Source organism: Phallusia mammillata, chromosome 2 (genome assembly GCF_965637545.1).
Source record: "Phallusia mammillata chromosome 2, kaPhaMamm4.hap1.1, whole genome shotgun sequence".
In the NCBI taxonomy this organism is placed as follows: Eukaryota; Metazoa; Chordata; class Ascidiacea; order Phlebobranchia; family Ascidiidae; genus Phallusia; species Phallusia mammillata.
Window position 1 is genome coordinate 26,545,806 of NC_137253.1, and position 26,942 is coordinate 26,572,747.

The 26,942-nt window shown below is 36.8% G+C and overlaps 1 protein-coding gene and 1 pseudogene across 2 annotated transcripts; both read right to left on the bottom strand.

Moving 5' to 3' along the window:
* Nucleotides 1-822: 822 nt before the first annotated feature.
* On the bottom strand, nt 823-26,535 carry LOC145214735 (SCO-spondin-like; annotated as a pseudogene). The gene is made up of 25 exons (XR_013857106.1): nt 26,467-26,535; nt 26,126-26,293; nt 23,671-23,811; nt 23,339-23,494; nt 23,047-23,205; nt 22,427-22,582; nt 22,094-22,258; nt 21,600-21,755; nt 21,181-21,336; nt 20,499-20,637; nt 20,210-20,346; nt 19,438-19,617; nt 15,467-15,640; nt 15,213-15,305; nt 14,564-14,713; nt 14,335-14,493; nt 13,957-14,115; nt 13,453-13,588; nt 13,166-13,305; nt 7,187-7,354; nt 3,248-3,436; nt 2,482-2,628; nt 2,147-2,296; nt 1,099-1,266; nt 823-876 (listed from the first exon to the last, which is right to left on the bottom strand). The product of XR_013857106.1 is annotated as an SCO-spondin-like (transcript).
* LOC145215464 (uncharacterized) lies at nt 16,908-18,275 on the bottom strand. Its single transcript, XM_080084165.1, has 7 exons — nt 18,167-18,275; nt 18,043-18,111; nt 17,879-17,967; nt 17,693-17,801; nt 17,498-17,648; nt 17,140-17,195; nt 16,908-17,072 (listed from the first exon to the last, which is right to left on the bottom strand). Exons 1-7 carry the CDS (start codon nt 18,197-18,199, stop codon nt 16,971-16,973), a joined length of 609 nt encoding a protein of 202 aa, XP_079940291.1. The 5' UTR covers nt 18,200-18,275; the 3' UTR covers nt 16,908-16,970.
* Nucleotides 26,536-26,942: the final 407 nt, after the last annotated feature.

Here is a 26,942-nt window from a genome sequence, read left to right on the forward strand (position 1 = left end):
AATAATCGTGTCCCCTGGTCTTTGTCACAACAACCCGTCCACCAGTTTTATCTGCAGCACAGCATATTCGGTATTACATGGGGGGTCTTAATAAGGATAGGATGTTCATCGTAAGCCACAGCAATATTTGTTGAAGAAAGCACATTGATAAAAAAAATAATTTAACTCGACTCAAACTGTAAATTACAACGCTATTTAATATGATTGATTTGGAATGCTAATAAGCTTAGGATTATGCTAACAATTTTCTCCGCTACCTGTAATAACACCATGATGTAAACCAGCAGCACAAATGTAAGAGTCAAAGGTGTAGGGGTTACTTCCCCACAAACGAATTACTTTTGTTCCGCAACCGGGTGGACAAAGAAAAGTCATCGGAGCAGTTCCCTTAAACTTTAACTGATCAGCTTGTTTTTTGCACCAATCTGTAAACCAAAGGTATCGGACATGCAAAATCGATGATATGTGTTTACTTAATGCAAGTGAAAACTTGTGCTTTAAATTTATGTACCCTTACATATATAACTTAACAAGCAAGTGGGTATTTTTTATTTATTCAAATTTTCGACACGGCTTTTACTTTTGCTTGACAATGAATGTTGGTCATACGGCTAGTATGTTTCCACGAAAAATAATTAAACAACTGAAATTTAACGATTTTTGCAAGACTTGTGAAAAGCGTTTATTTGAAAATAGGTTTAATTTTTAATAAAACATTAAACCAGATTTATTCTTACAATAAATTATTACTTTTACCCTCAAAAGAGAAAGATCCAGAAAACGTTCCCCGTGACATACTAAGGATTCCATTGCGTCTCACTCCTATATAAGAATCCATTCCAGCAAGTTTATAAACAGTAAAACTTCCACCAGCATCTGGAAAGAGCAAGCGGTAGTAGTGTTTTCGCAAGCTCATAACATAAAGTTTTGTTAATCCCATAACTGACTAAGCCGATGGATCAAATCATGGGAGTTATCCTGATGTCGGAAAAATGAAACGACCAATTTTGGTGGCAATAAATATATTCACGATGGAGGCTTACAAAAATTAGGTTTGCAAGGCATTGAAAATCTTATGTAATAAAACATTTTTTTTACTTGTTATTCTTCCGTCATGTATTGCAGCTGCACAAATGTACGAGTCGTCAGTGTAAATCCTAGAACCCCAAAGATCATCCACATGTGCAATGCAACCTTTGGGACATGCAAATTGGATGGAATCTTTTCTGTGGAAATTTATTTTGTTGACTCGTTTGACACATAAATCTGTAAAACATTACATTTGGGTATTATAAATTTTTATGATTATTTTTTCATTTATTTGAAAGAAACTTTTTGATATTTTTTGTAGCAGTCCCTTTGTACGCTGGCCTAAACACCGTAACACAAAACACGTGACACAATCTCAAGTGCAAACACACATCACGAATCGTTACACAAATATTAACACCAACGTTTTGCAGTGTTTGCGCGCGAGTAACAATACCTGTTTGTTAATATTTGTTTAACAATAAGTGCTCAACAAATAAATAATAGTCAGCGTCTGAAAAAAAACATAACATTCAATGCTACGTTTTAATTTCAATTGCTGTTGCTGCTGACTAGACTGGTTTACTAAGTGTGCCTAATGCAATAAACTAACTAAAAACAAAAAAGTCGAATGTCATGAGACAAAAAACGTTTTTGCAGTGGTATTTCATTTGAAATTTAAAACGGCTTTGTGGCTTTCATCGTGTGAAATTGGTCCCAATGGCGCTTGAGTGATAAAGGTTGGCGACCCCTGGTCTACGGGATAAAACACATCAACATTTTTAACAATTTAGTCTTAGGTTATGAGTTAGTTTGGGAGATTGAACACACAGGCGACACAAAAACACAAAAGAAAAAATACAAACGCTCAATAAATAGTAATATTCTATGTAACTTATCGTTGTTGCAAGTAATTAAAGATAGTTTATTCTAGTAATATAAAAAACTTTTGTGAATAAGGCTTACACATGGTTGCTAAACAGGACGAGGGTTAATAAAGGTTGAATATCCGCTGATTACACAAAATATGCCAATACTTTTTATTGTTTTGTAAAAAAAAGTGCAGCGTGATTGCATTAAACTCAGGAAAATATATTTCACAAAAAAATTCTTTTACCTTCAAAAGCGAAAGATCCCTTAAACTTTTTCCAAGACTCACTACGGATACTATTGCGTAGCGTTCCTATATACGACTCCATACCAACAAGTTTATAAACAGTAACACTTCCACCGACAGCATCTGGAAAAAAAAACAGGCGGTAGTCGTATTTTGCAAGAACGCAATATAACGTTTGGTGATCCCATTAGCAGATGGATCAAATCCTCGGACGTTAATAGCAAAATCCTGACGTCGAAAAAATGAAAACGTTTCTTAAACAAAGATCTGACAATCACTTGTGGTGGCAATCAATACATTTTCACGATGAAGGCCTACAAAAGTTAGGTTTGCAAGGCATGTAGCTGCACAAATGTAAGAGTCGTCAGTGTAAATCCCAGAACCCCAAAGACGTTTCACTTTTGCACTGCAACCTTTCGGACATGCAAATCCGATGCTTTTTCCGTAGAACTTTATTTTGTCGACTCGTTTGACACATGGATCTTCAAAACACATGTATTTATTTAATATTTATCAAAACCAAATTTCTGATACATTTTTCGTAGGGGCCTCATAGCAATTTTCTACGACATTCACAGAGCAAACTGAATATCTGCCGAGGTTAACTGTATATTTCCCAGGAAAGTAAAAGATTGTGTTAACGACCAAAATCTATATAATGTCCCAAACAAACTACAAAATTGATAATTTTGGAAATAAGCGAGTGCTTCTATAATAACTTGTGATGCACATTGCATGACGAACAGTCCGTGCAATTTGATATATACAGTTACCCAATTAGTTATCAAAAAGGTTGAAGTAAAACTTCAAGCTCTTGGTGTGTTGGAATGTATAGGTCGCGTGGTAAACGACCCCAAATTGGAACCGCTGAACCACACCAAGGTGGCCGTGCAACCACTTTGTTTTGTGTCCCGACTCAATTTCTTGCGCCTTTCTGGGTATAAAATATCAGTATAACACTGACCTATGAGTTGATCGCAGACAGCTTTACAAGAATACAGCATGTAAGAAAATTTGAAACATACAACGGGCGAATCAATTCCGAAGTGAAATCGAAAAGAGTTTCGAACCACACTTTAAATATGCAACGTGCCAACTTACCTCCAAACACATATGAGTGTATAATTCGCTTTAACGCATATAGCGCCAAAACCTTTGCCGTCCAAATGGCAACCTGCTTCAGCGGCTCCGCCACCAATGGCGATACAAACGCGATGCTGGTTATTCCATTCTGGGAGCTTCCCAAGTATGAAGGTATACCAACGACCATAGTCACAGAAAATGGTTCATCTACGAAAAATGAACACAAGTTTCACAGCCTGCTGTGAAGATTTATTTTTTAACTTTATGACGAAAGTAGGCTACTGTCCCAAATAGAAGGCTACACTTGTTTTTAAAAGCTTGAACAATTGTTAACACAACAAACCGTCTTTGTCGCAGTAAACGAAGCTCAAGAAACTGCCCTGTTTATTTATAAGTATAGTAATGACTTCGTGCCAGACCAATTTTCTAAACGTTGACAATCTGACTATGCTAAAGCGTGCGAGATGTTTTTTTTTTTTTTTTGAAACCATTTTATCGTACGATACACAGCCATTAGTCAATTAAGTAAATTGGTATAAATCTTGGGATAAGGTAAAAATTTGGAAAAAATAAAGTTAGTATAGGTCATAAGAAATGCATCGGATGCAACCCTATCTAGTCCTCGTTCCTCGATCAGTTAACTTGCATGCTTTTTACATACTGACTATGCAGTGGACGGCCATATCTTCTTTATCACCACCATTAAACTAACGATACCAACAAATTTGTCCACCAGCCCACGTTCCTAGTTTTAAACACCAATCTGCCTTTAAAAAAACTTATGCTAACATTATACGAAGTGCACTTCATATCTGTACTTTACCTATCTGCCGATGCATTCTGTTTTAATTTTTACGTGATCTTGTTTAGACATACACGCTTTTTTTCCGATGGTGGTGATAAAGATTTTTTTTCTCTTTTTTTCAACGTTGTTATTAATTTCAAACCTGCCCTAAACCCAAATGCCCTAACCGTCGGGTGAGACCAGGGGCCGCTCGTGCTAGGGTGCGGCGGAGCTGCAGCACCCCCTAAATATTTTTACTTAATATTCCTACCACAACATTACAGATAACTTTCATGACACTTATTTTATTCTTAAGTATAATTTCCGCTTTGACCGGCATTTTTTCATTTTTCAAAAGAAATTATGGCATTAATATGTTATCCATGGTGAAACTGCAGCTCCAGTTTCATGACTAATCGTGACGTTTCATGACGTTTTGCACTTGTGCGCATGCGCACTTGGAAAAGCTACAAGCCGGGCGAAATAGGCGACAGGGTGCTGCGGCTCGCGCAGCTCCACCAATCACGCAGCGTGAGAACCGGCCTGTAGTTCAGTGTTGTCTGTTCCGGGTTTGCTGTGCAACAAAACCAAACCCGTTTGCTATATTCTTAAGTTCGACAGTTAGTACAGTTAGATAATTATTTTGCCATCTTTTAGTTTATTTGTTTAAAGGTTAGTCGTGGTTTTTTAAAGTAACTGTAAGTGCGCTTCAGTTTTTGCAGTGATCATTGGATTAAAAAGTGTATCTACCACCTAGTAAAAGTAAAAATGGTCATCTAACCGGTTGAAAAGTCACGATAAACCTTTATAATAAAAACCTGAATAAAATGTTAAGAAAAATGTGATAAAACATCTGCTACTCCAAATATGTCATGCAGGAATAAGCAACCGCAAGAACTATTCAGTTTTAGTTTTGAATGCTAACAAAGAAAAAAATAGCTTTGTGACTGTGAAGTTAAATGCCTTATTGAACTTCAGGCAATATTAAAAGCAGAACAAACAACTGCACAAGCCACAGGAATTTTGAAATACCTTAGTGATGACAAATTCAATTTTTGGTTTCTTAACACACCATGTGGACAGTATTTGCAACCAAGTGCAATCTTGTGTATTGATATAATGGACATGTACTGTTTCTGTAAACAGTAGCTGCTAAATTGCTTCACAGGAAATGTTTCTTAAGAATGAACATTTTACAGGGGAGACCATCAAGCATATCCTGTTGTCAGAAAAGTTATTGAAACTTTTAAAAGAAAAGCCAGTTAGCCAGCAATTTCCATGAGTCTCTCAAAGGCAAAACGGTTCTTGTCAACACTGAAAAGGATGCAAACTTGTCTAAGGAACACCATTAATCCCAAAAAGACTTGCACTTGCAGTGATAGCACAAAATAGAAAAAAAAACAGTTTCTCTAGTTGTCATTTGGAAATCAAGGAAGAAGCTATCGATTATTTTGCTCAAACTATACCTTTCTGATTCATTTTGGTTTTAAAATAGAAGCACAAGGTTTAATAACATGGTAATAATATGTTTAATAATATAATAATTTAAGTGAGAGTGTTGTAGTTTTCAAAGCTTGGAGAGTTTTGCACTTAAAAAAAGGAATTATAAGCTATTTGCCACCAGATAAAGCAGCAAGTATAGCAGTTAAGAAAATTAAAAACAATTAATAAGCTTAGTTGTACACAAAAATTAAGAAAAGATGTTTAAATAAACAAGTTCTGACACAAATGTAATGTGGTTGTTAAATTTGTCAGTTATGATACAAATAAAAAGCTTTACGGCTGGTTTTTTTTGTGGCAATTATAATCTGTAAAGTGTCATAGAATATGTTGAAAATGCTGACTGTGGCTATACGTTACCTAAACTATACATGACCATATTAATGACTGAATAGCAAGTGTGTTAGTTAGTAGTCATTGTTATGACCAGTTTTACTTTAATGTTGTCCAAATGAAATACTTCGACCTTTTTCGACAGAAGTTTTTTTCTATATACTGTTGTTGTGTTTTACCGTATTTACAACCGCTTCGTTTTGAGTCTGTGTCACGTGTGTTTTTGTGCCACATTAGTGCTGCATGTTATTGAGTTTGGTCCGTCGCTGTGCAAGTAAACAAACTTCCCCAATGACACCGTCTGCTGTTTACACTCGTGTACATTATTGTGTAACAAACAATACGTCACAATGGAGTTGCCAATTAAGATTTGTATTACTTGTTTTTGTACACAAAACAATGGCTAGAAAACTAGAAATGTAGCTTTTCTATATATTGCAAACTTATATTTGTTCACTAACGGCTAAAATTTGTAGCAGCACCGCCAGAAATTTTAGGCACGAGCCGCCACTGGGTGAGACATCGCCTTTAATCAAGCAAACACAGTATTCTTCAAATGGTATTTGTGAACTACGCTTTTAGTGCCAAACAGATTTTGCAAATAATTCTTTTTGGGTAAATTATGCCTACAAATATCGAAAAATACTTCGTTTCCATGGCCACTTTATGTCCGTCTTTTATGGCCATGTGACCATATTTGGAAGTGACGCAAATGACGCATGGCCATATACATGCTTCTTTACTGAGTTGTAAACGGGCCTGAAATTGAAGCCCAAACCCGGTCCAAAAATGAATGTTTTTTTGAGAAGCCCGTGTAGGGCCGAAAATTTGAATGCTACGTCTATAAATAACTGCCTTCTCCAATACAAAAGACAACAAACGCAATAGACAATGACATTCAAAGGTTTGAACAAGGCGTTTTGTGGCTGTTGGGCATTAAGTTAAGCCCAGCAACTTACTACTTTGCTGGTTAAAATTATTTAAAAAGTCAGGCCCTGATCAAGTCCGTTTTTTCAAGAAACCCTAGCTCGAACCCGGCCCAAAAAGACCGGCCCGACTTACAATTTAGATCCCTTTCGCCTTACACTATTTCGCGAAGATGCTTTCGTGACTTGATGATCGTTCTAGTGCTGTTTTGCTGCTACGAATTCTTTTACCGCGCGGAATAAGCTAACCTTAACACAGAATAAGCTAATCAGAATGACCTATTGCAGATATACAAAACATTAATAGCGTTCCTAGCTTATCATTTGGAACAGCATTTACATAAAAAAAAACTTGCACCAGAAAGTGAAGTCACGTTACCGATACCACAGTGATTGTTTATCTGCAAATCTAACCTGTATTTTGACCATAATGTATAGCAGCGGCACATACGTTAGAATCCCCTGTATATATTCCTGTTCCTTTAACAGGAGATGACGTAAAATTGCACTCAGAACTGCACGTGAACATCGTTGAAGCTTCTCCATTAAAATTAAGTTGGTTGAATTGGGTCGAACAAACATCTAATTTCAAATACATAATATCAACTAGAATAGTGGTTTTCCTATATATTGCCAGTTTATATATACTACATCATATTTAACGATGTATCTCATATACCATTTACTATATTTATAATGGATATATACTTGGCATTGGGTCCCTATCTTTTTCCTGGCACTTTATAACATGATTGTTTCTGTAAGCATAATCTAATGGGTTCCCACACATATGCATATGCGATTTGGTAACAGTAAAAATAGGGCACAATCATTGTTAGATATTTACCAATTTACTATACACATCAATTGATCTACACATATGATTGTTTTTGCAAGCAAAAACGAATGGGTCCCCACACGCGCGTTTGTGAGGATTTATGGCAAACAAACATCCTGGTTATTTTTAGATTTTTAAGGAAAAACTTAACCAACTTTAGCCTTAACCCAACTTTAAAAGTTTTGTCGATATTCTTTTTGCATCATTATTGTCATATAATTACAAAAAACAGTAAATAAGAACAGAAAAATACTTTCAATTTAATCTCATGCTTTGACCTTGATATTGTCGTTCAAGGTCAGTTTTCAAGCACAATTTTCCAAAACTGAAAATGAGCTGAATAACTTAATAAAACGACATAGCATGGCTGCGCAAAAACAGCTGTTTGTAATCACCAACACGACTGTCTCGTAAAACGTCCGTCCGGACGTCAAGCTGAGGAGTCCCGCTGTATTCACATGTCCTTAATCGTAAACAAGTGAAATCTACCTTGAAATTTGAGACTTCTATCTGATTGACAGAGTACACATGTTATGGACTGTAAAAGTAACTATTTGGCCGATAAAGGCAATTTTTTTAATAATACTAAACGAATAACCTACTGCAAACAATTGTTTAACATTTCAGCACATTGGGGCTTGTATTTCTGGCCTAAAACTTTTATTTTTAGGTTTAAGGGGTAAACATGGGTGAATGCGATAAAAAGTTAAAAGAATCTTTAGAATAGCTTACATTGCACCAACCAACAAAGCATGAAACCCTCAGATTATGTACTTGGGTCAGTACGGTAGAACTACTAACAGAGGAATTAGCATAGCCCCTGGTTGAAATAGGTGGCGCAACGGAGCATAGGCTTTTATGGTGCTGACTCAGCAATTTGTTTATGGCACCGTAAATGTCTATGCTCCGTTGCGCCACCTATCGAACAAATTTCAACCAGGGGCTATACTAATTCCTCTGTTAGTAGCTCTACCGGTCAGTACAGCCGTTTTTAATTTTTTCGTTTTGGGGGCCTGTGGGTGAGCCACCAAACGCATTTAACAAACCAGTGTTAGACAGAAACGAATATTTTGGGGTTTAAGGGGTGAAACAGGGTAAATCTTTTTTTAAGGTACAAAATTCTTTGAAATACCTTATATTGCACCAAACAACAAAGCATATAACTCCTAAATGAAGTACTTTAGCAAGAATAGCCGTTTTAAAAATTTCACGTTTTGGGGAGCTGTGGGTGAACCGAGGGATCAAACGGGGTCATCACATGGACCATCTTTAGACCAATATCTATAATGTGTGCAAATTTAAAAAAGTTTGAACCATTCTTTCTTGACCAAAACGTGGGAACAAATCCGCGTTAGAAAGAAAAAAAGAAAAACGAAAAAAAATATAGACAAAAACAATATGTGTCCCCTTCAGGGAAGGGTACCCATAATAACCTAACTGAACCAAAGCATTGATATTATGTAACATTAAACCATTAAATGTTGCTTTGGCTGGGATATTATGCCCAAAACCAGTTTTAAAATAAAAATTTCTGGCAGTAAATCAAAATAATATAGCAAACAGTGACAAATCGACGACAAACCGTTTTTTATTGTCTTTCGCCCAACCTAGATGTTGACCGGCAACCACCTACCGACGCGACGTAGCCAAACCGAAAATAACCTCATAATGACGTTTTATTGCGGTTTCACTAAAACTCACATACACCAAGTATGGTTTCCGTTAATGTAAAAGAAACAAACACGCAACCTTGTAGCAGATCTGCGCTGTTTTACTACTGTAGCACTAAATTAACTACACAGCACTAATTAACTGTAGGCTGTAATACAGCAGAGTAGCAAGACCAACCATAAAGAGACCATCGCCCTTTACAGCGTGGGAAAAGTATATAACAATGTAACAGAATATTTACAAACATAAAAAAATGCCCGGTGGCCTCTCCTAACTTAGACGTATCGATCACTCCCATCACAACTCGTGGAATTACAAAGTTGACACATATTCAAAGCTATAAGACTAAATAGGCTGGTCGAGCTAAAATTTGGAAAGACAAACACTACTAACTATGTTTAAAATTGTTTTAAAATATGTTTAAAAACTACTAACTATGTTTAAAAGACATTAGCGGTTGTACTTCTTAACTAAGGACCGTAAACATAAAAAACGAACATTTTGAGGCAATAACGTGAAAAATAGGTAAATCTGACTAAAAGCTAAAAAATGCAAAAAAAGCTATTTAGCAACCAATAAAGTTTAACCTGGGCTATGCAGTCTTTTTTAACTTTATCAAAATTTCACGTTTTGGAGACCTTTGGTTGAACGCCTGGGTTATCGGAGTCAAAATTTAGTAAGACTATACCTTCGGCTCACTTCGTGTGTTATATAAAAAAAATCGCAGCACTTTTTTTAACAAATCGGCGCAAGACAGAAAAAACGAGTGATTTTGTGTGAAAGTAAAAAATATGGTCCTGTGTTAAACTCATACCTACCTTCACAGGTACATGCTGGACACAATTCGCAAGTTTTTGGACAGTAATCACTTGCGTAACTCGGAATATCCGAACAGTAACTTTTGAATTGATCGCAACTTGCTCCTTCTCTATCTTCGCACTTACACTCGTCGCAGACTCTGTGAATTGAACATTTAACATTTTGTTTGCAATGGAGCTTTTGAGTGAAGATAAAAATATGAACAGCAAATATGGTTTAACTAAAACATGATGTAGTTTACGTGTAGTCAATAAATATATCGCAAAACATAATCGTAATATACTTACGGGCATGGTTTTGCCACGCAAATCTTAGATTCAGTGTCACGACCTTCGCATAATTCGCTGTAGCAAAGTCTTAGGCGATACCTTGTTCCATTTCCACAACTCACAAGACAATTGCTCCACTGTGACCAATCGCTCCAACCTCCGGAAAATTATTATTCAATAAATGACGGTCCAAAAAAGAACGCCAGCAGGCATTCCGTTTACAACTCAACGAACTTGAAAACACTATCTCTAAGTATGAACATACCTAAATATTAATAAATGAAATTATACATTAACTAAACTTCGACATTTTCTAAAAAGATAAGACAACCGACATCAACAGGTGTATAATTGGGTAGGCTTAGTAACAATTTATTTTCATGTCAGCGTTACGCATTGTAAAGTAAAATCGACGGTAATTAAGCTTGGAGCAATACAAAAACATCCATTTTGTTTTTCAAACAAACTCTACACAAAGTTTAGTTTATTAAATAATTTATACCTTTATATTAACCTACCAGTAGTACACGATTGAGTGTTACATGGAAGAGTTTCTGTTGAGTTTTGTCCACAATCCACAGTGTATCCGGAACTGCACACTCGGATTCTGTTTGAGGTTCCACCTGCGCACGGTTCTGTACATGGGGTCGGGCTTGTCCATGGACCCCAACTGTAAACTGCAAAATGAAAAACGATAAAACAAAAAATGACGTAAAAAGATAAATGTCTATCCAAAGCAGTTTTGGGTAAAAGTTCCATCAGCAATAGTAGGGGGATAACTACACTCTGAAAATAACTTATATCAGGATAGTATATTTAATGAAGCGATGAGAGCTACAAAAACAACCAGGATGAGTTTAATTTCCAAACAAACTCTTCTTATTGAACTAAATTTAAAACTAGAAAAGTGGCTTTCTGATATACTTTCATTTTATATATTCTATAAGATATTTATGAATTTACTATACTATACACAATTTTGTCCACGTGTATGATTGTTTTTGCAAGCAAAAGCGAATGGGTCCCCACACGCGTGTTTGGGCGCACGCGTAACTATTTGGCCGATAAAGGCAATTTTTTAAATACTAAACGAATAACCTACTGCAAACAATTGTTTAACATTTCAGCACATTGGGGCTTGTATTTCTGGCCTAAAACTTATTATTTTGGGGTTTAAGGGGCAAACATGGGTGAATCCAATAAAAAGTTAAAAAAATCTTTAGACTAGCTTACATTGCACCAACCAACAAAGCATGAAACCCTCAGATTATGTACTTGGGTCAGTACAGCCGTTTTTAATTTTTTCGTTTAGGGGACCTGTGGGTGAACCACCAAACGCATTTAACAAACCAGCGTTAGACAGAAACGAATATTTTGGGGTTTAAGGGGTGAAACAAGGTAAATCTTTTTTAAGGTACAAAATTCTTTGAAATACCTTATATTGCACCAAACAACAAAGCATATAACTCCTAAATGAAGTACTTTAGCAGGTATAGCCGTTTTAAAAATTTCACGTTTTGGGGAGCTGTGGGTGAACCGAGGGATCAAACGGGGTCAAAATTCACATGGACCATTTTTAGACCAATATCTATAATGTGTGTAACTTTGAGAAAGTTTGAACCATTCTTTCTTGACCAAAACGTGGGAGCAAATCCGCGTTAGAAAGAAAGAAAGAAAAACGAAAACAAATATAGACAAAAACAATATGTGTCCCCTTCAGGGAGGGGGACCCTTAATAACCTAACTGAACCAAAGCATTGATGTTATGTAAAATTAAACCTTTGAATGTTGCTTTGGCTGGGATATTATGCCAAAACCAGTTTTAAAGTAAAAACTTCTGGCAGTAAATCAAAATAATATAGCAAACACTGACAAATCGACGACAAACCGTTTTTTATTGTCTTTCGTTTAACCTAGATGTTGACAGACAACCACCTACCGACGCGACGTAGCCAAACCGGAAGTAACCTCATAATGACGTTTTATTGCGGTTTCACTAAAACTCACACACACGAAGTTTGGTTTCACGCGTTTATGTGAATAAAACAAAACACGCAACCTTGTAGCAGATCTGAAAGCGCTGCCTAACTATTGTTGAAAAAACATACAACTACACAGCACTAATTTACTGTAGACTTTAAGACAGCAAAGTAGCAAGACCAACCATAAGAAGGCCATTGCCTTTTACAGCGTGGTAAAACAATCTAACAATGTGACAGCCTAATTTTAACATCAAAAACAATGCCTGGTTGTACGCGGGGCTATGCTTAAACGTATTTATGACTCCCACCTAATCTCGTGCTAATGAAGAGTTTTTGACACATATTCGAGACTAAAAGAGTAATCATGGGCTGATGGAGCTAACATTTGAGACAGCAAACATGGAACTCAATACGAGGAACTGTTTAAAATTTAAGCACGTTAGCGGTTGTATTTCTGATATCTTCTGAAAACGAACAGTTTGGGGTAATAGAGTGACCAATAGGTAAATCTGACTAAAAAGTTCAAAAAGTCATAAAACAAATGTCTGAAACTCCTTGGTTGTGAAGTCCCGTGTAGCTTTTTCAAAATTTACCGTTTTGGGGACCTTTGAGTTATTTGGCGTCAAAATTTTAACTTCGATTAACTTTATGTCACGCGTGTGAATTAAACAAATGCAACACGTTTGTTTTATTAAACCAGCACTGATCAGAAAAAGGGAAACGATTATATGTACTAAAACTTACAAATGTAGTTTGTATTTTTTCCTGAAAGTATAAAATGTGATTCTACGTCGCAGTTCAACTGTAAACCTACCTTCACACTCGCATGCTGGGCACATGTCGCAAGTTTTTGGGCAGTAATCACTTGCGTAGCTTGGAATGTCCGAACAGTAAGGTTTGAATTGATCGCAACTTGCTCCTTCTATATCTTCGCACTTACACTTGTCGCAGACTCTGTGAATTGAACGTTTGACATTTTGTTTGCAATGCAGCTTTCGGATAAGAAAAAATGTAAACAGTAAATGTTATGTTAACTAAAACATGAGTTAGCTACCTTACGTGTAGTCAATTAATGTGTGGAAGCTATTAAAGGCAACTTACGGGCATGGTTTTTCGACGCAAATCTTTGATTCAGTGTCGAGCCCTTCGCATGAATCAAGGCAACGTCTTTGGCGATTCTTTGTTCCATTTCCACAGGTCACAAGACAATTGCTCCACTGAGACCAATCGCTCCAACCTCCAAAAAATTTTCAAACTTACATGGCAACCAATAAATGACATCTCGAATAAAAAAAGTAACGCCAGGCACTCTGTCTACAACTCAACGGACTTAAAAATACTATCTCTCTGTACATATGAACTTACACAGATATTAATAAAAGAAATTATGCAATAATAAAACCATCGACTTGTTTAAATAGACAAAACAACCGATATTGACAAGGGTAATGGGAGAAGTTTAGTAACAATTTATTTCTACGTCAGTGTAACTCATTGTAAAGTAAAATCGGTAATCAAATTTAAAGCAATATTATCAAAAAACAAAAATCATCAAAAAACTTAACACAAAGCTTAATAATAATTTATAAGACTATATTAACCTACCAGTAGGACACGGTAGAGTGTTACATGGAAGAGTTTCTGTTGAGTATTCTCCACAATCCAGAGTGTATCCGGAACTGCACACTCGGATTCTGGTTGTGGTTCCACCTGCGCACGATTCTGTACATGGGGTCGGGCTTGTCCATGGACCCCAACTGTAAACTGCAAAATGAAAAACGATAAAACAAAAAATGATGTAAAAAGATAAATGTCTATCCAAAGCAGTTTTTGGGTAAAAGTTCCATCAGCAATAGTAGGGGAATCACCACACGCTGACAAAAACACATGTTAGGATATATATAAGATAAATGTCTATCCAAATCAGTTTTGTGTCTACGATTTGAAAAATCTTTAACTGCCAACAACTGCATTTCTACCTACCAGTTGAACACTCCTCAGTGTTACACGGCAAGCTCTCTAAGTTTTCACTTCCACAGTTGCCAGTTATTCCAGTACTGCAAAGTCGTGTTCTCGTCGTCTGTCCTGTTCCACAGTTTTTACTGCACGATGACCATGGATCCCAACTAAGCCAAGTTGTCTCTGCAACATAATAGCAACAGCGAAAGTTTTTGACTTTAAGTGGCCTAATAAGGTAACGCAAAGGCCTTACCTGGACATGAAATTATTCTACATGACTCAACGTTTGTTGAAGATCCCTCACAGTCTTGAACATCCCCAGTGTTGCAGTTTCGCGACCGGCGACGATATCCAGGCCCACATGTTTCAGAACAGGATGACCAGTTGTTCCATTCATTCCAAACTGTTAGATACGAACTGACAGTATTTTTAAGAAGAAAATATGCAACCCACCCATAGACAACATCAGTACCAATGATTAAGGGTTACTGCAAACTGATCATAAAAGAATATAATAACAATAAGGTAAATACATTTAGTCAAAATTTTGTAAAACAAGTTAAAAAATCACAATCTGCAAACAATATCTTCATATAATATATTTTATATGGTAATTTAGCAAATTCTAGTCAAATCACAGAAAAAGCTTGCCATTTTAGTAAAAGTTTGCTTGTTTTCATTCATCAGAAACTTTGTAACATTAAATAATTAATTAACTAACATACAATAAATCAGAAATATATTAGATGTATGTTAACATCTGCGGCCACAAACAAGATTCATTCACTGCAATGATTCTTTCAATTTGGGATTGGACAATCAGTAGTTACAGATTAAACAGTATGGTAATGTGCAAAAAGTAAGAAAGTTGTGAATATTAATTGTACCAGATCACAACTTACTTTGGTTTGTATAACTGAGAATGGAAAGCATTTTCCAAGTTACGAAATCTGTCAATGAATTCAATGGAATATATATATTTCGCCTAATGTTGCCTGTTGAAGGGTTAGATACTGTTCAGTTCAAATACTCTCAGTACTTTGGTTTGTATCATTTATGCCAAAGTTAAACCCACAATTACTATGGGTGTTATTGGTTGCTTTCTGTCAACTGGATTGCTTTCTGTCAATAGACTGAATGATTTTCAAATACTTACCTATTAAAACACATGCTGCACCAGGAGTCCATCTTCCATCTTCTTGACATGTAATTGTATTACGTCCTTCAAGTGTATGTCTATTAGCGCAAGTATAAGTAATTGTATCCGTTGGTGTGTAGGGAGGTGCTGAAGTGAAAGTTCCATCAGCAATAGTAGGAGGATCACCACACTCTGAAAATAACTTATGTTAGGTTAATTTACCCAATGAAGCTATAAGTGCTAAAAAAAAACTTGATGAGTTGAATTTTCTTAAAATTATACTTACTGTACTGAATATTAAATCAATTATATGCAACCATTTCCAGTTGATCACCAAATATATTGGCCGTCGTGTGTTCATGAAGGTCATCATTAGCGGGCTACTCTAAATTATGCAAGCTACTTAAAAGCGTATGAAAATGCTGACGGTTAGGGTTTTTAGTGTTGGGGTTATAGATTTTTTACCATAACATTATAATCCGACCTTAGATGCATTTTGGGGTAATATTCATACAAGCATGAAAATACGGTGTTTAGTACCACCCCCGTAGCATGTTAGAATATTAGCCCAAAACAGGTATTAGAGATCAAATTATAATGTTTCTGTGATTCCAAACCACCTTGTTACAGCAAGAATTAATTGTTTCGCTTGGCCGATTCAAGTTTTCGTTTAAGCTAGAGGAGGTGAGGTGTTGAAATATTCATCCGCGAGAGAGTTTTTGCTTTGAACGCCGCATTTTTGTAAGTTGCAGGTTTTGCAGTTAATATAAGTGAATTTAATCTAATTGCTTGTGTCTTTTTGTTTGTAGTGAAACTATATAAGGCTAACAGCATCAGCAGAGGTCGTGGCGCAAACACGCCACCCGGTGCACATTCTGCACATCCATGTTGCGAACTGCAACATGCTATGTTGCGAACCGCAACGTGCCGGTTGAACATAATTACAGCTCCAGACGTGGTAAAATTAGTTTTTGCTATTATTTCTGTGATATTTAGTCAAGCTTTGGGTTTGTTAACGTGTTCAACATGATTACAGCTCCACTTGGTAAAAAACTTTTGCTACAGGAATTTCTGTACTATAGTCGGGTTTTGGTTTGTGGTTGAACGGCAGGTGAAAAAGTTTTACATTTTGTGACAGATCAATCCAGTTTGACGTTTTTCACGCTGGACCGCTAATTTTTAACTAACAGTTATTTTGTCAACACAAGAAACATGCAAAAACATGATGTTTATCAAGGTTTGAACTGGTAAACTTGGTAAATTCCGTTCAGAGCTTAGAGACACAGAAGTTTAGTGCAAGGATCAGTCTTACTGCAAGATGGAAACTTGACAACAGAAGCAAAAACACTTGCAATTTTTGTGAACATACATCTGAACATTAACCCCCTCCCCCAGGGTTTAGCAAGCTTAGTTCCTTTTTGGCAATCCCTTTGCATGCACAAAATAAAACTATCCTTACTAATGCCTACTTGTTATTTATTTCACAGGTAATAAGAAAAGAAAATGAACAATCAAAAAGCTGTTAAATACAAATAGGACATGGCCAAAATACGGATGTAGCAAAACTTTCTGGAATTCCCATACATCTTGCATGGTACCACCTCCAGCATCTGTCACATCCAATCTAAAAAAATGGCATACACTTATTACAAGTTTCGTAAATTAGCATATTGGGCAGAGAGAATATTTACCCATTTTCCAATTTGTGAACCTTTTCCGCACTGGCTGCATAGATTACCTAAATTATCTGAATAAAAATTGAAATGAGCATAAAGGTATGGAAACCCCCCCACATTTAGCCAAACATATAGAGCCATAATCTGACCCTAGATTGCATGTACAACGCGTGGGTCCCTTAACCTTGAAACCAAAAGGGGACTGGGCTAATGAAGTGTAGTTCATGACTAATTTCAACGTTAAACCTCATTACATTGTACTTGTGTATATTATTTTACCCTTATGTTTGTACAATATAAAAAAGACACTTGGGATTATCAGGCAGCTGTCAAGTTTTAAGCATTTATTAAAGCGTAATTCAAAAGTGATTACCTGAATTATTTAAAATGTTTTCTGCAAACTGTTTTCTGCTCTTTTGCAGTGCCCTTTTAGTACTTGGAAAGTACACTTGAAATGGAATGGTGGAGTCCAACTTTGGAGCATTAAACAAGCATTCAGCAATCTGAAACAGAACAATTGCTTTCTGTAACAACGGATTTTTATGTTATTGAGCTTTACCTTCAAGACAAAAAATCCACAGTTGTGTGCATCTTGTTGTATTGGGTGTTTTATCGGTTGGTATGTGGTGACTTGCAGATCTGCGTCACTTTTATTTTTCCGAAGTAACAAGTAAGATCTTTTTGCAATCAAATAAAAGGTGTATGAATGCAAAATTGAATAGTGGTAGTCTGATAAAAATATGATTTAACTTACTGAAATTTCGACACTGCTTCACAATTATTTGGTTGGCTTGGATAAAATGGATCAATTAAAGTTATAGTCTGTGTTTTCCAGTGGACAACCTGCAATATGGAGTATATGATCATGTTTGTTCAATGTCTTTGTAGTTAAGACAATTTATTATTTCTAAATTATACCAACAGGTTCCAATGATTGCCTCCTTTGTTGTATGCACCTACCATGCCCACAAAATTGGATAAAGTGATCTGTCAAAAAATAAAAAATTGTAGGAATACAATTTGATAAGTTATACAATAAAACCTTGTTCAGGGTGTGGCGATGAAGAATATTCATCTTGCTGTCCAAAAAGCAAGTGACCAAGGGGTCAAGGTCAAGGCAGGCCAATATAAAGCCTTTAGTCCAAAAATAATCAGCGCAACATCGCTGTTACCTCATACAACAACCTCGCGCAATGTGTACTACCTGGTCAAAGTGCTAAGCTAGAGCCAACAAGAAAAGCTTTTGAACAATATTCTTGACAATAACTTGCAATAACCAAACCTTACCACCTAAACATCGTACCTTGTGTAACCTGACAAAGCGCAAACATCATGTACAGCAACTGCACCTAGTTCACCCAGGTGAATAACACGTTAACTTAAAGGTGCAACATGTCAACCCGCCATGTGCCAGAAGGCAATCGCTATGTTGCAGATGGCAACGTCTATGTTGCACATGGCAACCGCTGTGTTGCAGATAGCAACCGCTATGTTGCACATGGCAACCGCTATGTTGCAGACAGCAACCGCTATGTTGCAGATGGCAACCGCTATGTTGCACATGTGCACGAGGTGCAATTTTTTGCTCGCGAACCCGTCTCAACAGCATTGGTGAACTCTTTAAATTGTCGACTGCTTACTCAACAGTATTTGGTATCTCTTTTGTTCTTGTTTAATTTGTTTAACTTGAATTAATGTGTACTCAAACTGCTACTGGTCTTATTAGAAGTAAATGGAAGTTTTTGTATTGTACTGTAGAATGTGGCCAATTATTGTACATTTATTTCGAGACCTGTGTGTACCAGGGCTGCCACTTTGTTTGAATGAAACAATCTAGTTTGGCCTCAAAAATATCTAGAGTTATCTAGATAGAAAAATAAAACATCCAGAAATATATCTAAACACAAAATAATCCAATTTAATATGATATATTAGCCAACACCAACACATATGAAGGTTTTTAATATAATTTGCTCTATATTAAATGTTTAAGAAGCTTTACTTCTTCCTTTTCATCTCCCTATTTTTTCTGAAACTGTTATAACATTATAACGTTGAGGCATTTGTAGGCTTGTACTGTTACTATGGTCTTTACAAACGTTAAAAAAGGATCTAGATTTTATAGCCATCATCTAGATCCCAATTTTTCCATCTAGGCTTAATCAAAACTATCTGGATCTTGCTATACAATATCTAGGTTGGCAGTCCTGGTGTGTACTACCTAAATGCTAAACGTGCTTTTGTTATTATTACGTCATAATGGTATGTTTTGTGGTTTACAGAAAAACCGTTGCCATCGCCAAAGACAAATACCTATTAAAACACAGGCTGGACCAGCAGTCCATATTCCATCTTCTTGACATGTAATTGTACCATTTCCCTCAAGAGTATGTGTAGAACTATTGGTGCAAGTATAAGTAATTTTTTTCGTTGGTGTGTAGGGAGGTGTTGGAGTGAAATATCCATTAGCAATGGTAGGGGGATCACCACATCCTGAAAATAACTTATATAAAGATAATGTATTTAATGAAGCGGTGGGAGCAAAAAAAAATGAGTTGAATGTGCTTGAAATTATATTTACTGTACTATATATAAATTAATTATTTCTAGTTGGTCTCTAAAAACATATGAAGACACCGACGTTTAGGGCTATTAGGGTGAGGTTTTATATTTAAAATAATATTATGAACTAATCTTAGATACCGTTTGGGGTCAATACTTTCTCGGGTCACTGCACGTTTCCATTATTAGCCTTTTGTTTATTTGTAATACATCAGCTCAAACGGACGATCTCTTGACACCGCAGCCGCAATGATGACCTTATAAATAGGTCGAGACAGTGTCCACTTTGTGCAGCCTGTTTCATTAATATTTACGTGTAAATGCAAATATGATTCACTTTCGTTACCTTTCAAACATCACCTACATGTTTTTATTATGTTGCATTCAAAACCTTTGCATTCAAAATGAAAACTATATGTATCCCCTACAAGAAATAGGACCCATGAAAACTTCGTTTCAAAAGTTTTGCTTTGTTAGTAAAAAACAAAAGCTAGTCCTGTGGGCAGTTAAGCTACGAACCAACCTTCACACACACATGCTGGGCACAATTCGCAAGTTTTGGGACAATACTCGCGTGCGTAACTCGGGATATCCGAACAGTAAGGTTTGAATTGACTGCATCTCGCTCCTGTATCCTCGCACTTACACTCCTCGCAGACTCTGTGAATTGAACATTTGACATTTTGTTTGCATGGAGCTTTTGAGTGAAGATAAAAATGTGAACAACAAATATGGTCGAACTAAAACACGAGGTAGTTCACGTGCAGTCAATTAATGTGTTGCACAATTTTATTGTATATAAGCTTACTTACGGGCATGGTTTTGTCACACAAATTCCTCGTTCACTGTTATCACCTTCGCACGAATCAACATCGCAACCTCTTAGACGATACCTTGTTCCATTCCCACAGCTTACAGGACAATTGCTCCATCTGGACCATTCGCTCCAACCTACGAAAATTTTTTAAGCTTACATGACAACCAGTTATTAAAATTCGCAACATAAAAAGCGATAAAGGGTAATCGACGTCTGGATGTGTATACCAAATTGAATAGTGACTTGAGCGAAAATGCATCTAAGTTATAAGAAGCTTGCATATTGTAAATACAGGCAATTGTTAAACTCGCAAGACAGTTTTAACGCCATGTGTTGTTTTATGATTTAAGTAACTGGGCAAGACAAGGGATAAGAATTAGTAAAGATTACAACTAAAATAACCTACAGGTGGCCCGCCCCAGTAACAGACAACATCATATTTTCAAAGATGGACTTAAATTCAAAACAAAATCACAGAATGTAAACGTGCTTTGTTAAAAGAATTGAAATATTTCCCCCGTTTTTCGTTTAAATAAGCTTTTTATGTCAGTCGGTCAGCAATAATTAGCAGGCGTGTGTGTATCTTATTTGTCAGGCATTTCTCAGGTGACTTATCAAACGGTCATATCTAAAACGATACGTGAATTTAAAACAAACAGACAACAAATTGAGCTAACCAAGACATGCAAACTTGTTGCACAATAAAGTTTCGATGGAAGTTATTCCACAATCCGAATTCCGTCCGGTACTGCAAGATCTTGTTCGTGTCCGCGATCCTTCTCCACAGGTTTTTGAACAACTTGTCCAACTATTCCACGTGTTCCATTTGCCAACTACATCAAGTTTAAATGTTTCTCAGAAGCATGTGATTTAGAAAACAATCAGTTTGCTCCCTTTCTCCAAAGTATTATTGACAGATTAGGTATGTGACTAAATAGTGTTGTATAAACGTGCTTAAAAAACCCATATGTTCATCGTTTGGAAAAAGTCATCTCTTCAAAAAGTCCTAAACCGTTAAACAAAGTATTTGTTTTCAAAATTGATACGTATGTGCCCAAGCGGATTTTTGCTCGTAATAACATGGGGGAGCGCATACCGTAGCAATTCTTAGTGTTGCATTTCCACTTCTGTCTCCACTCGGTGCCACAATCATCATGCTGTCCTGTTGGACAAGTCCGTGTTCGGGTCTGTGATCCGGAGCCGCAGGACTTGGTACAGGGGCTCCACTGGGTCCACTCATTCCATCTGTAACCTATTATGTCCAAAAATAAACGTTTGTATCTCTATTTACGTAGTAATTGAATGCTTTGTGCATAATCACGATTTAGTTCAACATTCCTTTGTCTTTATTTTACTTTCAAGGCGGTTTACTTTGGAGGAATTCACAAACCGGTTACTTGGATTAAAATAATGTAGGAAAAAAGTATCTAGTAGCCGAAAATCTTCCAATTTATGGATACATTTTACGCTTTAGGCAAACAATGAAAGTAAAATTTTATTCTTTAAAAATAATTACAAGTAAACACACTAGAAAAAAATAAATAAGCTAGTGTTAAATATCTTTGCGTAAATGAGGTATCTTATTCTTACTAAAGGGGCACGCATCTGTGTTACAAGCCCAAGTTTGCTCGGTTTCTTCACTTCCACAATCGGTGTCTATTCCAGTATTGCAACTTCTGCTTCTTGAATGCTTTCCACCGTCTCCACACGATTTTGTGCAAGGCGTCCAGGGACCCCACTCATTCCACTGTATATCTTTAGGAAAACATATGTTGTAAACTAAAACTCATAAAACCCGCTATTGGGCAATAGTTTTGTGGGTTATTTTGGCCACGGTTCACAAACACAGGAAAGGTATGTTTTTCTCCGCTGTTTAGTTTAGGTTAGGTGACTCAAAAAACGTAATCTACGATGATACAATACCTGGACAATCATGCATGTTACACTCTTCACTCTCGCTAGCAGTTGTTCCACAATCGAACGGACGACCAGAACTGCAAATCCTTGACCGTGATCGAGTTCCATTCCCGCATGGATGACTGCAAGATCCCCAGCTCAGCCAATCATTCCATTGAATTGCTGCACATTTTTGACAAAGGTCTTACCAGCGAATTGAATGTTAAAATAGCTTTTACCAATGTTAGTTTAAGTGGCAATATTCGTTTTTCTCTGTTTTCGGGGTAAATGAACCAGCGTGTATGTCATGCAAGGTTTATGGAAAGAAACTAAAGTTGTTGTATAAACTTTTTCGTTGCGTTAATACGTTAGGCTGAGGTACGCTGCGACGCCCTGTTGCGTCTTATGAAATTTGTATTTACAAAAATTTGCGCAATATCTAGTTGAGTTAAAACAAAAATTCAAAATTTGAGAACAGTTTATTACCAGCACATCTGAAGTTAGTAAGGTTCTGAAACAGTGCCGTGGTCAGACCAAAACTTTAGTGGCGAGCAAACATACTGATGCTGCAGGTGAAGTTAATTGGCCAACTTTGGTTAATTGGATTGTAAATAATCTTTTTTTTCCTTCATTAGTCCCAAACCAACCGTCATTGCATGGAAAGTCATTGCAGTATTCATTTTCGTTCCAATTCGATCCACAATTGCTTTCCTGGCCAATATTACATGATCTGGAACGTGACCTCGTTCCCCGACCACATGGCAACGTACACGCACTCCACGTTGTCCATGGCAACCAGGAGAACACTAAAACATGAGAGCATCTATATGATTGAAAATTGTGACGGTTCAAAAACCAAACGTACTCATGACCAAAATTGAACAACAAATCAACCGCAAGATTTCCGCTGTCGAAAAGTACAACGCATGTAATAATTACCTGGACAATCAGCTTCATTGCACAAGTGATGTTCAACCGATAATCTGCCACAGGTTGACGGCACGCCAAAGTTGCAGTTCCGTCGTCTGATTTTCACTCCCTGTCGGCATGTAGGTGTACAGTCGCCCCAGTTTGACCAACTCAGCCACGAATAAACTGAACAGAAAATATAGTGCATTGTTCCAGACAGAACAGACACCACTGACTTAAAAATATTTTTTAACCTTGTGCTCTCACAATTGATTATTTTCTGACAAAAAGTGACCACTTTCTTTCCGATTTTTACAAAGCAAACACATAAACGTTTCTGGCTAAAAGCAAAAAACATTTACCTGGACATGGTGTATCACTGCACGACCGTGACTGCACTTCGTCTTTACTGCAATACTGCAAACAAGTTCGCTTTCGATCTTGCGTTCCACCTCCACACGTTTTTGTACAAGTTCCCCAAGAGGTCCAATTCGAATACTCGGCTGCACGCAAAACGTTCAAATATAGTGCTTTTACAATGTGTTGCGTTTCAGACTGTGTTTCACTTACGCGGACAGTCTTTAATTTTACAAGTTTCTAACTCGGTTGCTAGTCCGGGACAGTCAAAGCGACACAGCATTGCAGCACACAAAAACAGCTGATTTCTAATCACCCAAACGACTGTCTCGTAAAACGTCTGTCCGGACGTCAAGCTAAACACTCCAGCTCTGCCGCCTCAATCGTAAACCCGTGAATTCCTCCCTCGGGACTTATATCTGACTGATAGCGTACATATATTATGAGTTATAAAGGTAACTGGCAAAATTTTAAATACTAAACGAATACCCTGCTCAAACATTTGTTAAATTTTTTAAATATTTCTGCACCATAGGGTTGTATTTCTGGCCTAATACTGAAACCGAATATTTCGGGTGTGAAAAATGGGTGAATCCGAAAAAATGAAACAAAATTCTTTAAAAAACCTTACATTGCATCAAACAACAAAGCATGAAACTCCAAGACGCTGTACTTTAGTCAATACCGCCTCTTTAACAGTTTTGCGTTTTCGGGGCCTGTTGGTGAACCGCTGGGTCAATCGGGGTCAAACTTCAGGAGGATCAAATTTGGATTATTAACTAACATCTCTGTAAATTTGAATAAATTTAAAGCACACTTTCTTGACCAAACGCGTCTCACAAACCAGCGTTAGACAAAACAACAGAAAAAAGAAGAATGAAAAAAGAAAAAAGAATAAAGAAAAAAAGAAAAAAAATACGGACAAAAACAATATTTGTCCCCTTCAGGGAAGGGGACCCATAATTAGTTATATGCAACTATTTCCAGTTGATCTAAAATTATTATATGATAGAAGTCCTGCGGAACATCCACAAAGGTCATCATGTGCGGGCTACTCTTACATACGTCATCTAACATTATGGAATGTTCGTACGCCTAAACAATCCTGCAAGCGGATACAATGTTAAAAATAACGACCAAAATAGTGTGCCATCTGTCGTTTTGCCGCATTTCCCGAATGGTGGATAAACAAAAAAAGACGTAAAAAAATAAATGTCTATCCAAATCAGTTTTGGGGTGAAAGTTCTATCACCAGTAGTAGGGGGATCACCACACGCTGACGAAAACGCATGTTAGGATATAAGATAAATGTCTACTCCAATCAGTTTGGTATCTACGATTTAAAAAATCTTTATCTGCTAAAAACTGCATTTCTACCTACCAGTTTTTCAACTTGCGTTCCATTGACCAACTATATCAAGTTTAAAATGTTTCCAAAAGCATGTGATTTAAAAAACACACAATATGCTCACTTTGGATAATTTTATCCAAAGGGTTAATGATATAAAGTTTATAGAGCTCTTCTGGCGAGTGTATTTTTATTCCGACGTTCGACGTCCTATACAGGTCGTCTTCATCAGGATAAATAACACTGAATTCTAATGTTAATCATATATTAAGTATGTGACTAAATAGTGTTGTATAAACGTGCTTTATAAACCCATATGTTCACCATAAAATTAACGATCAATCACATCAGTTTAAATTAGGTCAGGTCAGTTGTTACCCAAGCATCGGTTGCGACAAGCAAACCAATACCGAAAAATGTTGCGACATTTTCACATAAATGTTGCGACATTTCCACATAAAGAATACATACATAATTAAATAATGTAACTTTTTACAAGCAGCCTTTGGATGACAAATGGCTTTTTTCTAAAGGCATTTTAGCCTAAACTTTTGCGCGATAGTGAAGTTTCGACAAACATCTTAAAGTGTTGCATGTTGCATGCTAAAGACCAGGACCGTAAAACAGATTTATGCACAACTGATATTGTTGATCTACTTCTCAATAAACAGAGGTAAAACAGACTACAGCAGGGGTGTCCAAACTGCGGCCTGCGGCCCAAATGCGGCCCCCGGCGGCATTTTAAGTGGTCCGCGTCTGTTTTTTTGAATTGTGTTGCGTATTGTCCGCCATAGTTTGGAACTAGGTTTTTGGGTTTTGGCGACGCTACATCACGCAAAAGCTTTCCATGGAACTTCATTTACCGGTAAAAAGGAAGGTGCTGACTCAACAAAATCCCTCAATTTCCTTAAATCCCGTAAATTTGTGTTCTAATTCTAAAAAACGTTGGCCCGCCGCAGGCGTCTTCACTTGGTAAAATTGGTCCCCGCTAAAAAAAAGTTTGGACACCCCTGGACTACACCAACAGTAAAACTTCAAACTTACAATCGTACAAACACATACCAAGCAAAGAAAGCATGTTTATAAATGCGGGTAGAAATAAGCATCATTACCTTGACTAACGCTCCGACCGAACAGTGCTAACATCAACGTAAAGAAGAAAATCAACATGTTAACTCGATGGTGTTTTCTCAGAACTACATGCCGAAGCTCATTTCGACAGGCTATATACGGTGATTGGAGGCGTTTTTTGTAACAATTTTCGGGCATCGTTCCTCTGCCTGGAGGAGAATTTACAAATTATTTGTGGGCTTCTTGAAACGAAACCAGGGAATTTGCGGTTTTCTGCAGAAGCCTCCGTGTGCGTTTTTTGACTAAAATAGGTAACTAAGCGCTGCAGGGCGTGCTGCTGCATTTGAATTGAAACACAAAATTGCTATGACACATTAATTACCTTCTTCACAACGGATTTTAGACAGTCACTATAAACGCAAGAAGAAATGTGTAAGCTCGCAAAATAAATCTAAAACGCAAATTTGTGTGCTGTCAGAATTCATTCTGCCCGAAAATGCACACTAACAAGTTAACAAAGGTAACTTTAACATTTTTTGAAAACTTGGTTTACGTCCCTCTTACCGTAAAATGTCCTTGCATGAAGTAAATTCAACCAAATTGAGAGGCTATCTAGGTCGGTCCTGAATCCCAAGGCTATAAGTAGCAGAGCACGAATATCATAGGTAGAACAGTGCTTTTTTAAGGTGTTTTGGTCCCCCAAATTTCTCCAGCGGTTTCCCAAAATTTGGATTTGGCTGTTTTTTTGGTATTTAAATGAAACATTTGCGGTCTCATAAAACTACCTAGCGGTCACCCAAACCAAACCTTAAAAAACCCTGGGTAGAGCTACTAACATAAAACCAACAACAGACAAAC